This window comes from Fringilla coelebs, assembly GCF_963513975.1.
Source record: "Fringilla coelebs genome assembly, chromosome: 21".
In the NCBI taxonomy this organism is placed as follows: Eukaryota; Metazoa; Chordata; class Aves; order Passeriformes; family Fringillidae; genus Fringilla; species Fringilla coelebs.
Genome location: NC_140047.1, coordinates 6389958 through 6407002, shown reverse-complemented (window position 1 = coordinate 6407002; position 17045 = coordinate 6389958). Strand labels below are relative to the sequence as shown.

Sequence of the window (17045 nt, the reverse complement as noted above, 5' to 3'; positions counted from 1 at the left end):
TGCACATCTGGTGGAGCCCCCTCCAGTGCAATATAGCTCCCCTTTTATGGAAAGATTTGCCTAGGAAAGAGAAGGGGACACAACGTGACTGAATGTGCTCAGGACTCCTTGGCTAAAGGGTTACGTGTGTTTATTTTATGGGAAGTGGAGTAAAGGACTATTGGGCAAGCACACACACAAAAAAGCGTTTCATAATCTCAACCAGCCTAAAATTGCCTTTTTTTTTTTTTTTTTTTTTTATGGCCAGTTCCTTTCCTGCATACTTGGGACATCTGTGGAGCAATTGTTCCTCATGGGTGGGATTTCTGTGTCCTCACAACTACTGTTATAAGGTCGGCTGCAAGCTTTCAGCCAAGGCCTGGCATTACTGGCTCAGGAAGGAGAGGGAGTATCCCAGGAATGCTGAGCACACGGTGGCCTGGGTTCCCCAGGAAGCTCTGCAGGCTCCCAGGGTGGTTGGGCTGCAGGCTGGCTGGATGCTCATCTCTTGGTCCCACCAGCTCCAAGAGGCGCTTCCCAGATTTCTGCCTTGCTATTCCTCAGGAGAACGGCTGTCTGTGGAAATGCATGACCTCACAGCTAACAGAAGAGGATTTCCTCTTGGAAGAGGAGGGGGTGGACTCCCCTGAGAGATGTGGACAGGACTAGTTGTTAATTTGAGCCATTCCCTGGTCTAGGAAGTGGAGGATTTACAAGTGGCCTTTCCTGGCTATCAGTCCCTGACCTGCGAGGGAAATCAGGCTCTATTCTCCTTTTCTCAGCGCATGGACCGGGCACTGGGACAAGAGAGAAGGAGATGAATCAACAGCCCTTTCCCACGTCTAATTCCTGTGATTAAGAGCCTAATTGGAGTGGCTGAAGCACTCCGGGGGAACGTGGGCTCCGGAATGCCATGGCTGACAGTTCTCATCAGCTGGCAGGAGGGAAGAATGCCCCTGGGGTGGAGGAGCTGTGCCCGGAGGGGATGCAGAGGAGATCAGAGGCTGTGGGCTCAGCCTTCCCAGCGAGCAGGGGATCAGACAGAGGATGTGGCAGCCGAGCCTGCGGCCATCCCGCCCCTGACAGCTCAGCTGCACACCCCACCTACCAAACCTAGCATATTTGTGCGCTCCACAAACAGACTTTCTGGCATTTTTCTGCGTCTGTGACTCCACTTGTGACCCTGTGAACCTCCCTTTAAGTCAGCCCAAACAGTCTGTTTTCATTCTGCGATGGCCAAGGCACATTAATATTTAAGAGCCGTTGATAAGATGAAAGAGGAGCAATCCTTCTGGATGAATTAACGGGACATTTGCTGCTCTCCCAGGCTCTGGGAACAGCCATTCAGCTGACTGGCATTGAGAACATCTTCTGAATGGGGCTTAGACAACTTGCATATTCAAAAGAAAACAAAATAAGTTATTTAGGGAAAGGAAAAAAAAAAATTCTTCCTGTCCTCCAGGATTTCTGCTCTTCCTGGTGGGCTGGCTGGAAATAGCAGTACAATCAGAAAGTTTTGTACTTTGGGACTACTGATTCCACTCTGACCCATAGCTTAAGTTGACTGAAGGATGGGAAAAGTCCTGCAGAAGTATTCCTTGGGAACATCATGCTTTCAGTTCACTGCTTTATGATTCTTGAGCTGAATTCCCACAAAGGCTGGAGCTGGAGCTGAGCTTGGCTTGGTGATTGGAGTCTGTTGTGAAAATAACTTTTGTGCTGCATATATGACGAATGGGAGCTTGCAGGCACATGTGGAGTGGGTTACTTCACACAAATCATCCCCTCAAAGCCCAGAGCAGCACGGTGATTATGTGTGAATAAGCAAGGCAGCAGGAATTTCAAAGATGAATCAGTGCTGCTCACATGCTAATTCGGGGAGAACCAACAAAGTCATTCAGAAAATAATTTAGGATAATTAATACATCTGAGAAGTGTTGCAAACCACGAGGACATGTTCTGTGAGAAGTGGCAAACACAGCACATCCCCACAGTTTAGTGCTACAGGAGCAGAGCAAATTAAACTTTATCAGCACCCAGCTGCTGAAATGACCTCGGTGACCATCCTGACCCAATTCCCAGGAGACACATCCCACTCCTAGGAAGCCAGCAGGGGTCAGATGAAGACTGAAGGGCAAGAACTCAGGAGACTGGAGACTTATTCCCCATGCAGCCCCAGGGCTGGCTGAGGGATGGGGCAGGCAGCAGCTTGGGCTGTGGAGTCTGACCCTCAGTGCTCCCAGACACTGGAGCAGGGAATCTGTGCCCAGTGGTGTGGACAACATGGTCCAACACTGCCAGAGCAACATCCTTGCCCTTTTTCTCTTTATTTTCTCCTAGCCACACCTTCTGGATAAGAAAGTATCTGTCATGACTAAGGTGCAGGGAAGGCAAGAGATGGAGACAGAAAGCTGATGGCAAATGTGCTGATAGTAACAGGAGCCAAACACAGGAATTTTCAGCAGGGCAGGGATGTAATTTTTTTTTTTCAGGAGGGACAAAACCAGCCAGCAGCTGCCACCAAGCCTAAAAAAATACTAGCATGATGCAGTACAGTGTGCTGCCTACTGCAAAAGAAAAAAAGGAAAGGAAAAGGTTATGAACTTACAGGGTTCCCATCGATGCCTGGAGGTCCTCGTTCTCCAAAATTACCAGGAAAACCCTGAGAAGAGGAGGCAAACATGAATGTTAGTAATTGAGGCTCCCTGGTGGGGACAGTCAGTTACAAACCACTCCCCTTGCACCCCGTGCAGCACTTTGGAAAGCAGCAGAACACGGGGACATGTGGGACAAGCAGCCTGCCTGTCCTCATCCAAACCACTCCTGCCACACCAGCACAGCTCAGCAAGGCCAAAACCCCTGATTCACAAACTCACTGCAGTGACTGTATTAAAAATGGACTGCCAATCCATTTGGATTATTTAGTGCTGTCTGCTAACAGGACCCTTTGAACAGCACCCCCTCCTCTCAGGATAGCTGGACAGCACAAAGCCTGTTGGAGCCCATGCAGATGCTTAATGGAGCTGATGGGAGATGCCTGGTGAATTCACTCCCTTTCAGCTTGCCAGAGGAGCAAATGCTTCCAAACTCATTCCAGCCCACACCCCAGGCCTGTGAAAGGCCATGTTTACTACAGGAAAAAGTCACCACAAAACTCGACTTCATCTCATTATATCCGAGACGAGTTTGGAAGACTTCAGACAATTGTAGAGAAGGGAGGGGAGGTACTGAGCCAGAGCCAGAACACGGTGCTGTGACACGTCCTCTCTCACTCTTGGACAGACCCTGTGCTCCTCTAAGCCCCCCAATTCCCTGCTACAAGCAGATCCCAAAGCAGCTTTCTCTTCCCTGTCCTGCCATGCTCGGTCTCCCACAGGAAGAGCTCGAACTGGGAGTCAAAGTAAAAAGTGCTTTATTCTCTTCTCTGGCTCACCAGAATACAAAGGACAACATGGGCATCTTCTGGAACACCTGAGAGCTTAAGAGGCAGAAAAGAAGAGGAAAGGGAGAGGATGCTGTCCTCTCCTGCCTGCTTGCCTGCATGCTACAAACAGTGGGTATCTGGGAAAAGCAAATCTGAATGCAGCAGCCGGTGGTGACAATGCTTATCTGGAAACCCATCAGCAACAATGAAAACTGAAATGATCACAGCAGACAGAGCAGGAAAACTACACTGGGAAACTGTCATCCAAGACCTCCCTTGACCTTTGGGGGTTCACAACTCCTGGTGAACAGAAAAGGTAAAAAGTTGCTTGGCAGAATCTAAGGGGAGAGATGGGAGACCTGTTTAAGTCAACAGAAATTCTGCTGCTGACCTCAGAGCCAGCATTTCAGCTCTTCTGTACCAATCCCCTACAGCATGAAGGACTGAACTGACATGAGCTATTGCTTGCTTGGATTCAACACTTCTATTTTGTGGGAATCACTGCAAATAGGAAAGTTGTCTGCCTTTCTCCAGCTAGGCACTACATCCCTGAGGCCTGTGCACATGCCAAGAAGCTGTGGTAAGCAACCACTGGAAACAGCCTTCTGCCATCTAGAGACAAAGATGTCAAATATAACAAGAAGGCAGGGGGGCCTACAATTTTCTTTAATGAAAAAAGGAGAAAAGTAACTCTGCTACATGCTGAATCAATCAGATCAGAAGAGAGATGTGCAGGGAAAACTCATTGCTCAGGCAAGACAGAAAAAAAAAAAGAAGATTACCAGAATATTTTGCTGTTTACAGTCATGTGGCTTGCCAAGGAAAATATGAGTGTGCATAGACTGATACGGTACTTACACTGCTGCAGGGTTCAGCATTTCCCTGTCTCTCCTTCCTTCCTCAGGGAGCAGAGTTGGGCATGGAATGGCCCATGGAGTGGCCCATGGAGTGGCCCATGGAGTGGCCCATGGAGTGGCCCATGGAGTGGCCCATGGAATGGCCCATGGGTGCCACTGAGCTGCAGCCTGGCCCTGTGAGTGCTGAGGTGTCTGCTATGGAGCTGAGCTCTTGCCAACATGGGGAGATTTTACTACTTTGAATGGTACAATGAAAACAATATTGCTACAGCAGCATAATATCAGCTAGAGGAATGCTTGCTCCAGACTAAAACAGCACTGTCTGAATTTGGTTTGAAGCTGTTGCAGTGTGACATAAACAATGTGCTCCTGTGCCAGAATAAAAGAACCCAGATAAGGAACTATTTAAATGCATATGTTTTGCACATGTGTTTCACTCTTTTTTTATGCCTCAGTTCTCAGCATTAACCTTGCTGCTTAAAGACAGGAAATTTGAGGCACTTGGTGATAGAGTTAATAGAAGTCTACATTTACACAGGTTTTCCAGCACTCCAAGTATCTAGAAAACCAGATTATTCCTGTGTTTGGAAGGTGGAGCTCAACACCTGAGGTCACTTGGCCAATACCACTCAGCAACCAAGAGATGCAGCAATGAAACCTGCTCACAGCAGGCTGTGACTGCCCACAGAGCTCAGGGCTCTGCCAGCCCTCAGGATGGCCTGGAAAAGGGTCAGAGTGGGAGGAACCTGAGAAGAACAGCACAACAGGCCCAGGACAGCACACAGCACCAAAGCCCCATCCTTGCCAACACCTTTTTTGTCCTTAACACGCCATCTGCACTGCTGGAACAAGCAACCCCCAGCCCAGCCCACCCATTGCTGGGGTGCTGGGTGCTCCCCTGGTACTTTTTGGCCCAAACTGTAAAACAAACCCAGAGGAGGAGACAAATGGAAAGAGCAGCTTCAATTCAACCACCCCCAGGCATCCTAGGCCAGAAGTCGAGCTTAGCACAGGTTTTGCACATTAAATGAGGCTAAGGCTGGTGGCTGTGCCATGGAGAAGGATATTTTCAGCCTTCATACAGTCTGCAAAGACCCAAACCAGGCTGTGAAAGCTGTCCTAGCACAGCTCTTGCACAGCAGGAAACAATCAATCTTTTAAGCCCCTAATGAAAAAGAAAGCACTTTGTTTCCATGGGGTAAGCAGTAGCAGTTTAAACCACAATAACAGTTCCAGTGACCACAGTGTCTTAATTTATTGGATCTCACACGTCTGTAAAAGCTATTTTTTTGGTGCCTCTCCTGCCTGAGCCTAAAGGAGAGAGATGTTCCCCAGGAACAGAACTAGCACTATTCAACTAAAAGAAGCAGCCCAGAAGTTACAAGCAGACTCTGTTATCCCACTGTTATTTCACTCCCCCAAGCAGTGACACCTCTGCTCTCCCATGCTCTGCTCCAACAGCCTGAGGAGCTCAGACTGAGGGAGAACACATGGGGCAGGAAGCTCATTTTATGGTGCTGGCAGACAGGAGGGTCACAACTGGCAGCCCATTACAGGAGACTTTTGAAAGAGATTAAAGAATACAGCAGATTCAGAGTCTCCTGTGAGTGCAGAAGGGGTTTTGGTGCAGAAAATCCGTCGTTTTTCAGGGTGTTTTTTTTCAGGAAAACTAGTCCCTGGAAATTATGCTTAAGATTTGGGACAGCAAAGGTAAACAACCCAGTGAAAAATACAGAGCCTGCTCTGTGGGATGGACAGGATGTACAGAGAAGGACCAGGACAGGGTCCAGAATGGCAAATTCTGGACAGGGTCCAGAATGGCAAATGGCAGCAGAAGTAGGAAGAAAATGCTTGACTAACAAGTTGTGCTGGCCAGGAGCCAGCGGGGTGCTCCTCCACAGTACTCCAGTCAGGTATGACAAAACTTTTGGCTCTACCTCACAGCTGGGAAATTCAGAGAGGAGGTGGGGGAAAATGTCCAGCTGAATGGATTTCACATTGTCTGAAGGAGAAGTTCAATGAGAGAAGCAAGAAGAGGAGTTGGAGAGAGCACACAGGCAGATGCTTTGCACCAACAAGCTCTGGGTGCTCCTGTGCTCCCCTGTCCCCAGCCCAAGCAGAGTTTGACAGGGCTTGCACAATCTGTCCTCACTGCACTCTGTGAGCTGAGACACAGAGAGATCCAAACTGATTTATCCCAGGTTACACTGAGGAGTCTGCAGCTGAAGCAGTGACAGAGTCTCTATCTTTGAGATGTTCCAATAGTGCCTTAATTCCTTTTCATCCCTGCTCCCTGCAAAGGGCATCCTTTCATACACCAGGAGACTCCTGCTGAGAACAACCAGACCTAGACAGACACTGGAACCAGCTCCTCTTGCATCAGGGGATTACATCCCCCTCCACCTCCCCTTCCTTTCTTCCACTGCTCAAAGCAAACAGAGCAGCCTGCCCTTTCTGCTGTCAGCCAAAGCACTGCTCCTGTCAGAGCAGACTCCTTTCCCTTGTCCCTGGAAGCAGCTGTCCCCAAGGAGCAGGGACTGGTGACACACACGGTGTCCTTTGCTCCCCCAAAGCCCTCTCAGGTGCTCACGTGTGGTTGGGTGTGCTGTGTGTGTACCACATCTGATTCAGTTTAAAGCACTTTCCCTGAAGGAGTAAGGGAGGCAGTCTGGCAGCTGCTGCTATAAAGAATCCTGGCAGGTCTTCATGCCAACAGAATCGTTCTCCAAAAATAGGATTTTATTTTCCTGTTGGCTGAAGGTGAAGCTGCTCAAACCAACCAGCCCTCCTGTCTTGTCTGCAAAAGTCTCTATTTGCCAGTTGGCTCTGGCCAGGTGAATCACTGCCCAGGAGCCTCCCCAGGGACAGAACTTGCAAGTCAAATAATTTAAGTAAGGAAAAAGAAAAAAAAAAAGGTGGTGGAGAAGCGGGGCTGAGGGTGAGAGAAAGCCTTCACTGGAAAAAAGAAGGAGAATAAAACAAACAAGTGTAGCTTATGTTGGCAGCCCAGAGCCCTGAGAGAATTCCTGGTGTGGAGAGCAGACTGAGCCCCTCCACAGGTGGGCAGAGGGTGGCTCAGCCCCAGCAGGAGCCACCCCAAAGGGAGCCTGGCAGACCCTGTGCTCCTGCTGTGCCCCAACAGCCACACGGGGACCTCTGCCCTCCCCTGGGTCCAGGCAGCTCTCATCCCTGCAGAGAGGGAGATGCCATGGAGTGGGGGTCCTGCTGCAGCTCTGCCCCTCTGCCACCTGAAAGGAAGCTTTGCTCTCACCCCCAGGAGACTTCACAGCTCCGTGTCACCTCTTGGGACAAAGATTTCAGGGCATTTTTAAATATAACAATCCCTCCAGCTGTGGGAGTACAGCAGGAGCAGCACAAGAAAAATTTCCTGAAGCCCCTTGAGCCAAACCTCTCTCAAGTGAAATGGCAGCCCCTCCACACTCCTGCTCCATTCCTTTTCCCCTGGTACAGGATCTTTTCCTGCTCTGCAGAGCTCTAACTGAGTTACCACTGCACAGACACGTTGGCCTAACACCAGAGAGCACTGAGCCTGCCACTGCCCCTCCTTATCTATGGCAAACATTGCCAAATCAAGCTGCCTCCTACCCAAGAAAGGCAAGCAGCTTTAGGGGTCAAAATGCTTTCAGACTCATAGGTGACAACTGCATTATTTTTCCTTATAATTTCTAAGGAGAATAGTTTTTGAGCTTTGATTCATGAATGAGCTTTTCCCTGAAGGATTAAAGATGCCTGGAAGACCTTGGTTCAGTTCCTCATGAGATTTCTGAATGATGATGGACAAGTCACTTAGGAGCATTCTTGGAAAAAAAATATCTTTGGGATTGTTTCTTTTCTTTCAGTGGAAGTTATAGCTCTTGGCACCTTTTCCCTGTGTTTTCAGTACCTTGTTCTGCCCATTCTTACAAATATGAAATACATACTGTTGATATTGTCCACCTCTCCAGGTTATTTGGATGGTGTAATCATGGACATAGGAACATGTGAGAAGTAACCATGCAAGCACCTCACCACAGAGATTTGGGAAACTCCAGACATGTGGAACACAGCTCAGGCCAAAAGGAGATGGTGACATTTGCTCTGGGCTCACGCCTGCATTTCAGAGTGGTGAACCAGGCCAAGAGGGGTGGAGAGACCAGACCAGCTGCCCAGCTTCAGTGTCCAACTTCAGCATTAAAAAAAGTCACTGATTGCTCAAACCACATCTATTTTAAAAATTCAGGTTAACAAAGCAAAAAAATAGCAAAGAATTTACTTAAATGGCTAACAGGAAACATCTGATCCATGGACTAAAACTCTCTCATTAAAAGAGGAGCCTTGTTCATGGCTAGTTTTCAGGACCTCCACTAGACTTTTCATGCAAACAGAATGATTAAAAGCATATTCTGTTTTTAAATTAATCAGTTCCTGAACAAAGCACCAAACTTTTTGGTGCAATGCTGGGTACTGGTACAGGATGGCACTACCCAGTCCTGTCCATCAGCTCCTACAGACCATTTGTGCTCCCTCCTGCAGCTCATCTTGTGGATTTACCTGAACACACAGCTCTTCAGCCCACTCATTCCTCTACTGGCTTTGGCTGGCCACACCTGACAGTACCATGAAAGGCTGTTACCAGTCTCCCAAGTGCTCATGTGGTGCAGGAGACTCTTGGCTCACTCACTCAAGGAAGGGTCTCAGCTGCATCCAAAGCAAAGACTGGAGCAAGAGAGGAGATGTTTATCACCTTAGTCCCAAAAGAGAGAAGCAACATTTGTTTTGTCAGTGGTCTGTGGCCATGCCAGCCCCTGCAGAATCATGGCAGAGCCTGGCTCCCCAGTGTTTGCATGGACAGCAGCTGGGACTGTGAGCCTTGGCAAACCCCAGGCTCTGACACTCAGGATGGATCTAGCTCAGCCCTCTGTGAAAAGGTTGGGGAGGCTACAAAATGAAACCTTCCTGACCCAGAGGCAGCCCTGCTTTTGGCTATCCAGACACAACTGATGCCTTTTCAAATGATGCAAGAGCCTGCTCATGCTGGTGGGGAGGGCAGGGGTACCCCATGACCTTCTGACAGCTTATCAGATGAAGGGAAAACCAATATATTGCACCTTGGTGCTCACTGGAGGCAGGAGTTAATGCATGAGAGGTCACCACAGAAGAAGAGAGTGCACATGGAAAGGAGCTTGGTGAGAAGGTGCCACTCTCTGTGAGAGCTGGAGAGGGGGATCCTGCCTGAGGCCAGCTCCTGGGAAGTGGGTGCCAGCTCCAGCAGCCTGGCACTGCCCTGGTGCTCCCAGCAAACTCTGAGGCTGGTTCCAGTGGCTGCCAGCTCACTGCTGCCTCTCACACCGGGGGTGACAGAGGGGAGGGACCCTGCTGGACTCACTCCCATGCTGATCCCTGTGACTTCAAATCCATGTGCCTTTTTATGGCACCTCTTCTTTGAGACATGAGCTGTCATCCTTGGCATTTCCATGCTAAGCTTCAGCTGCTGAGCTCACAGCAGAGCTCTCCAAAGACAGTGCTGTCCCTGGTTTGCACAGAGCTGGAAGAGCCAAGCAGCTTGTGTGACACTGTGTGTCATGGGGAGAAACCAGAACCATGAGCACAGAGACAGAAATATCTGCTCGTGGTGTTAATGGCTTGCTCGTGCTGCTGTTACCAAACCCTTCCAGCCCTGGGGAGGGTCTGATCCTGTGCTGGTCTGTGGACCCTTTGGGCCAGGGCTTTTCTTTCACAAGGTGTTTGCTGGTGAGGCTCTGAGCACAGGACCAGCAGACCCACCAGGTTCTTAAGAAAATGTAAGGAAACCTAAGTTGTGTTTAACTGACTTGTGAATAGACCTCAGATGAACCTGAAAATTGCTAAGTATGTCTTTGAATTAAATTTGTCCTCCTTCTTTTCTATCTCTTTTAAAAGAATACTACTAACAAAACAGATTGTAAGCAAAAAATCTTAGATAAAAAATAGCACAGCTGGTGCAGTCCTAACACTCTATGTGAAAAAGAGAGATATAAGCACACATCAAAACCAAAGATGAACCAAAAAAAGAGCTCAAAGCTCTTTGGATATATTTCCTGAAGTTTTGCCTTTAAGTCTTTTCCTCTAGCAGAGCTTAAGAACTTCTGAAAATATTCCACTCCATTTGAAGTTTAATACAATCTGCAGTGCAGACACTTCTGATTGTGGCCACCCATCTCCCACAGCACAAGAACAGCTTGGTGTTCCTTGAGCTAGTTCCATCTCCTACTCTTCCTATGAGTCATTTCCTACAGTGGCAGCACAGCTCCTTCCCAGAGCTGAACCAGGACTGACACATTGTCTCTGCATGGCAAGACACTCCATCAACAGCTTCTCTCACTCCTTCCCCCAGCACCCCTGATGGGGTCTTGTTTTTATAGATTTTTTTTTTTTCCCAGCTGCTCAACTGAACACCATAAAAATCCACAAAAATCACCATAAAAAGACATCTTTTTCAGCCACTGCACTGGCAAGACTGAAGGTTTAATCAAGCAGCTGCATCAGCTCCAGCCCACCTCTAAAAGAGGCAGATCCAGAGATGTACAGAATCCTGTTATTTCAGCCTCCTTCGTGCACTGGGTTCCAAGCATAACTCTGCCCCCAGACCACCCCCATCTCTCTCCCTGTCCAGGGCCCATATTTTGGGATGCACTGGCCTCCTGCATCGCTGATGTCGGGCAGGGAGAGGTGGAGTCAGCTGTTTCCACGACAGACTCACCATGTCCCTCACAGCTCTGCAAAACTCAACTTCCCTGGAAAGATTTCAAGCTCTGACTCATGTCCAGTTCCTCTATTTTAATCATTCCCTCTTACATCATTCTCAGAGGCCCACGGTGTCACATGCAACCTCCCCCAGCCCCTCCTCAGCTGAGCACGGATCCAGTGCCAGCTCTCATCCCAAACAAAGCCAGGTACTGAAATATGTGTGATACCAACTCCCTTCCTCCTCCCAGAGCATTCACCAGCTCTGAAGGCAGCTAAGAAGGGCTTCCAAGAGCTCCCTGCTGCAATGACAACATGGAGACAGCAGAGGAACAGCAGCCACACCAGCAAATCTAAGGGAGCAGGGATGGGAGAGAACAGAGAAATCCCAGAAGGCTCACAAAAACCCCAAGGCAGCTGGGAGGCAGCAGTGGCCAGGAGATAAGTGTTGGAAAGAGAATCAGGTCAGCTGGTTCATGCTTTCCATTTCTCCCAGAGACTTCCTGAATAACTGTGGATGTCACTTAATCTTTCTGTTCACGCTGGGAAGTTCAAATCGTCAGCATCGGCCCATTCAAGATTTCCTATTAAACCTGATATCATAAACCAGGGATGGAGCCAGAGCTCTCTGAAGGAGCCAAGCAGAACAAAGGTGCTCACGTGTAGCCATTTAATCCCTTCCCTAGATCCCAGCCTAAATGCCTCCACGGCTGAGAGATTCCCTGCTGATCTCAGGGGAGCCCCTTGCTCGTAGCAGTGACCGCCAGACCGAAACCCTTGCCTGGAAGATTACAAATCCTGGCCAGCCAACAGCTGGAAGGCTTTGAGCCTGCAGCTTGCTCTGTGCAGAGAGAGCAGAGAGCAGAACCCCTGCACCTAACAACAGTTGCTGTGTTTGTTTTGCCCTGGCCAGTGAGTCATGGTTACACCACGGACCCTGCACTTATTCATCACAGAGGTTTCTGGTGCAACCAGCAGCTTGCAAAAGATCTGGTATAGATTTACAGTACCCCTCCAAAAGAATCTGCTTGACTGCTCCCCATCTCAGGCAAAGGAGAGGCAGGATGGATGTGGCACTGCTGGGGTGTCTGCACTGCCCTGTCAGAACCCAGGACATCCCTCTGTCTGTCCTGGGTGGCTCGAGCCCCTGCCAGGGGGCTCAGAGACCTTGGCATAGAGCCCAAGACCCCTGTGACTTTGATTTTGACCCATGGAGCAAATCACCACCTTTATATGAAGAATTACAAGTCAAGAGAGTTTGAGTAGAATAATAGTTAGTTTGTCACGGGGTGAAAAGTAATTTTTGGGGTTTTAGAATGGAGGCTTGGGGTCCCAAGATGGAGGAATTCGGGCATGCCCTGTCCTTCTTCTTTCTTCTTCCTAGCCTCCATCTTCTGAGTCATGTTAGCACTTTTAGATTAGTTTCAAGTAGAAACTCACTGTCTAACATAGGTGATAGGTATTGGGAAGTTATTGTAAATAATGTACATGTAGTTTTTAGTATAAAAGACAACATCGCCTCTGAGGGCAGTCTGTGTTCCTCTGTCTGACCTGCTGAACAGACCTCAGCAGGCCAGAGAAAGAATGTTATAAATAAAAAATAATAAACAACCTTGAAAACTACAAGCCGAAGAATCCTGACTCCTTCTTCGACTGCCAAGCTGAAAAAAAGAGCCTTGTACATATCTCAAAGTCACTCTGACCAGCAGAAATCCCAAAATTGCCAAGGTGTCTGCATGGCTTTTGCAGTGAGAGCATCAGCGAGTGGTGGGCGTGGGGCTCCTGGGAAGGATGTGCTCCAGGCAAGGGGGACAAGGGGAAAGCACTGGATTTTTCCATGTGTGGGTGAGTGGACATTTTGCAAGAAGCCTGTGAGTGCAATGATGTCCAGAGGTCAGAGGAAACTCAAGCTAAGATGAAGGACAAGGTGCAAAGGCAATGAGACACAACAGAGCTCCAACATGCCTGAGCTCTCTGCTGATTCCCAGAGCAAAAAGCTTTATCCAACCTCCTAAAGGAGGCATACAGAACTGTTTGGAAGAAGGATGATGGGGTAAAGTCTTTTCTTTCTGTCCTTTCCCTGTTTCCTCTGCTCATTTCAGTAGTTTTCCCACTTGCTCTTGTTCTTTGCTAGAGTCAGCACAGCCCCCCTTGTTCTACACAGCTCTCACAGTTGGTTTCAGCCCTGCTTGCAAACACCTCTTCCTCCTGGCCAAGCTCTCACATCCACCTGGCGTCTCCTTGCTCCTCAAACACATCTTCCCTGATCTGTTGCACCACCAAGAACAAAAAGGTTTCTACACAAAACCACACTTGCATTACACAAACCTGGATGGGAGAGGGGTTGGAGAGAAACACAGCAAGAAGAGAAGATAGATGTGATAGAAATGATAGAAGATGTGATAGAAGTGGTGGGAGGGCAAGGCAGGAGATGGAACAGAGCCAGTACAGACACCTGGGACACTGCAACCATGGCTGGGAATTAAAAAGTGCATCTAGGGAAGCAATTGGCCAGAGGCAGGACAGGAGGGAAGATGTTGTAGAAGAAAATCTGAGAAGTGTAAGATCCTAGGGAGCATAGGAAAAGAGCAATAATGCCTGTGGATTGAGCAGAGCATGGAAGAAAGGAAGAGAGCAATATCTCTATCTTTGGTTTTCTTCCTGCTTGAGAAGACAGACATGGAAAGGTTTGTTTGAAGATATGAAGGGACCCAGCCAAGAGCCAAATGTCTTGTTTCCAGTTTCATTCAACAAGGTCTGCATAATAGACGAGGAAAAACTTTACCGGCCTACCCATCTTGCCCCTCTTCCCAGGAACTCCAGGGATCCCCTGCAAGGAAAAAACACAGAGAGAGAGAGAGAAAAAAAAAAAAAAAGTTCTGGTTGAGAAATCAAACAGCCAACCAACAATACAAAGCAAAATGAGAAGAGAAAGGAGAATGCAAAACAGGCTAATGACTGTGGCATTGTTTGGGAATCAAAATGTCAGCTACTTGCAGTGGGCTGCAAGAGCAGAAGACAATTAACCTTCCCCCATTAACTGCGGCCTCCCGAGGCCACGCGCGGGCAGCATCCCCCGGCTGGGGCTGGGCTTAGCAGGAGCAGTCATTAAGCTACTGGTCTGGAACCAAACGAGGGCCACTGCTGAGGCACTCGCTGCAGAACTCGTGTTTATGTTTCTTATTTAGTTGTACAAGCATGAAATCAGCGTGGCCGGAGCGCGGGGCAGGCCCCGCCCAGGCAGGCACACTCCCACACGGGCCCCGGGCCTCTCTGGCTTCTGGAGCTTGTGTTTGAGGGGGGAAAGGCTGGAACCAAGCTGGGTTCATCTTCCAGTGATCTTTGAAGGAGCTCTGGTAGTGGGGAGAAGGGGGGGCTTGGATGGGAAGAGATCGGGCAGGTGGGAGGATGTGGGGATGGAGAGTGGAAAAGCAAGAGATGAGCTGTAAGGCGCTGAAAATTTGGGCTGGGGGAAGGCACGATGGAAAGGATGGGAGGAAGGGAGGGCACAGCCACAGCTGCCCACTCACAGCCCCAGCTTGACTGCCCAACTCAATGGCACTGGAAATAAAGCCATTTTCAGGCAGCTCAGCACTGTCCCTTCCAAGAGCCAGGCTCTTTCCAAACATCTCCAGTCAGGCACACAAAGTGCTGAGGCAGCGGGGCTGGGAGGGGATTCCTGTGGGAGCAGCGAATCTCCACGGACATTCTCCTCACCCTGCCCCTCCTCACTGAGATGAGCTGGCAAGGGGGAGAGGGAAGGCAGGTTTTTAAGTGAAGGAGAATATAGAAAAACTCCTCTGTAGTCAACAGCAAGGTCTGACGGCCCTGCCTGAAGCCTGGGCTCTCCTCAGCTGAACATCAGCATTATACAGGGACACAGGCCCTCATTCAAGGGTAGGAAGAGACTAAAGAAGGGATAGTTAAGCATTAGGCATGCTTGCCTCCTTCCTCAGGGAGCAGGGATAGAGAAGGTTACATCAGGCTCTGAAGAACTGCATTCAACCAAGGTTTGCTTCACAAAATACTCACTCGTTCTCCATCGGCTCCTGGTAGCCCGAACAATCCTGGGAGACCAATGTACCCCTAAAGAAAAGAGGAAACAAGCAGTCAAAGACATTTCTCCATCAGCACACAGTCAGTCTGTGCTTCCTGAAGAGCAGAGCAACCTCCAGCGCTGGTCAGTGGCAGCCGTGATGAAATAAACCTTGAGGCAAGTGTATATGCCCATGGACTGCATGGTGCTGGCTTCCACGATGTAGTCCAAGGGCACATACCCTCACACCAGGGATCAGGAGGACTCCAGGCAGCAAGAGGACAGCCAGAAGGAACCTTACCTGGGCTGGCTCTAAGTGTACCTGAGGGAAATGGAGCTTGGTTCGAGGTTAGCAAAAGTAATCCACAGAGCTACACCTCCTTTTGTCTCTTCCTTTGCTTTTGACACTGGTTTCCACCTGTCCTGTTGTACTGAGCCCTTTCTGTCTCTCCTCTGTCAGCTGGTGGTCACACACTGCAGCCCCTCCTGAGGCAAACCCCCCTTTTCCTGGCACCAGGGCTGCAGTGAGTCCTGGCTCTGCCCAAAACCTGTCCCTGCACCACCAAGACCATGTGCATCATCCCAAACACTGAGGGTCCTGCATGGGCTGGGAGAGGCTGAACCTGACATTCCAGGCTTGGGGGATGGATGTGAGGCTCACCTTGCACACCCACACTATTGGGAAACCACCTCTGCACCAGCACATTTCCCATAAAACCTGCTGCTTCCCCACTCGTCAGAAACCTTGTGTTTCCAGGTTTCTCTGTGGCCTTGGGGCCCTGCTGAGACAAGACACGCTGCATAAAACACAGTGTTTCCCTTGCCTTGCCACAATGGCAGCCTTGTGTTTAATCCCTTTGCTCAGCAGCCTGGACAAAGTCACCTTATGTGCTGGGCCTCTGCAAGGGCCCCACTGGTGCCAAGCATGCCAAATCCAAAGGAAGTGAATTTCAGCAGGGAGCCCCCTCCGTGGCACCTCACTGTTACAGGAGCCAAGTGCTAACACTGCTTTTCTCTCATCTTTCTTTCTCCATCATTGCTAAATCTCTATCTGCCAGCCCCACCAAACCTTGCCACCGGTCCATTGCTCCCTGTGGGTTGTGTTTCCTTTAGGGACAACACCTAGCTGGGAAATAATGCTACATTAAAATGATCCTGCCTGCCTTTGCCTCTTGAATCCTAAAAGAAACCACATAACTCCCAAACTTTTCCTGGACAAGGGAAAAGTAGAGGTGAAGGGCAAAGGAGAGTCCAGAGCTGGCACCCTTAACCACGAAATGCACGTCTTACCTTAGCACCCAATTCTGATTTGCTGTGGTTGAACTAAGAAAGGGCTTTCTTTGAGTACTTATAAACATTTCAGTCCTCATCACTCAGGGGTGCAAAATGGAGAATAACTTCCAAATTTTACATTTTGCACATCTACCACCTGATAATTACGCAAGGTCCTGGTTAGAGCAGTGAAGGGATGCCCCAGGGAAAATTTAGCCCTTGCAGCAGTGGGGTGGGCAGGCTGTGCTCTCAGATTTTCCTCTCTCCTGCAGGAACTGAACGTGCCCTCTCCCTTCCCAGCTGAGGAATACTGCTAGCTACAGGGTCAGCATTTGTTTATTCCTTGCAGTTTTCCTAGTGATGAAAGCCAGCTGCTTGAATTTACTGCACATAGAGAAAGTATCACGTGTTAGAGAAATGGGGATTTATTGGCTTAGGATCACATTGTGAATTTATAATTGCAGGAAAAGAACAAAATGTGATTAACAAGAGCCTTAAGTAGTAATAAAAAAAGAATCCTTTGCAGTGAGAAGAAAACCCCAGCCATTATTTTTGGTGAGCAAAACCAGACAGGATGGAGATATTTGTATTTGCACATGGCTTCAAGATGCTGGCTTGCTGTTGTTCATAATGTTATAAACCACTCCCAAACCAGGCCTGTACCCAAATGAGCCCATACTCAGCGTGGTTAAAGTCTGCTGAACCACACTGATTGAAACTAAAGAGGCCTCTGGGACATGGAGCTTGCAGGCTT

At 49.0% G+C, this 17045-nt stretch overlaps 1 protein-coding gene across 1 annotated transcript in view; it reads right to left on the bottom strand.

Annotated features, from left to right (window-relative positions):
* Positions 1–17045, bottom strand: part of COL27A1 (collagen type XXVII alpha 1 chain) — a gene marked incomplete at its 5' end in the record, with an annotated part of 141950 nt that overhangs the window by 77969 nt on the left and 46936 nt on the right. Inside the window, 3 exons of the mRNA XM_084219907.1 lie at positions 2588–2641; positions 13769–13813; positions 15016–15069. Of these exons, the coding sequence (XP_084076033.1) occupies positions 2588–2641; positions 13769–13813; positions 15016–15069 (153 nt within the window). The remainder of the gene's footprint in view (positions 1–2587; positions 2642–13768; positions 13814–15015; positions 15070–17045) is intronic.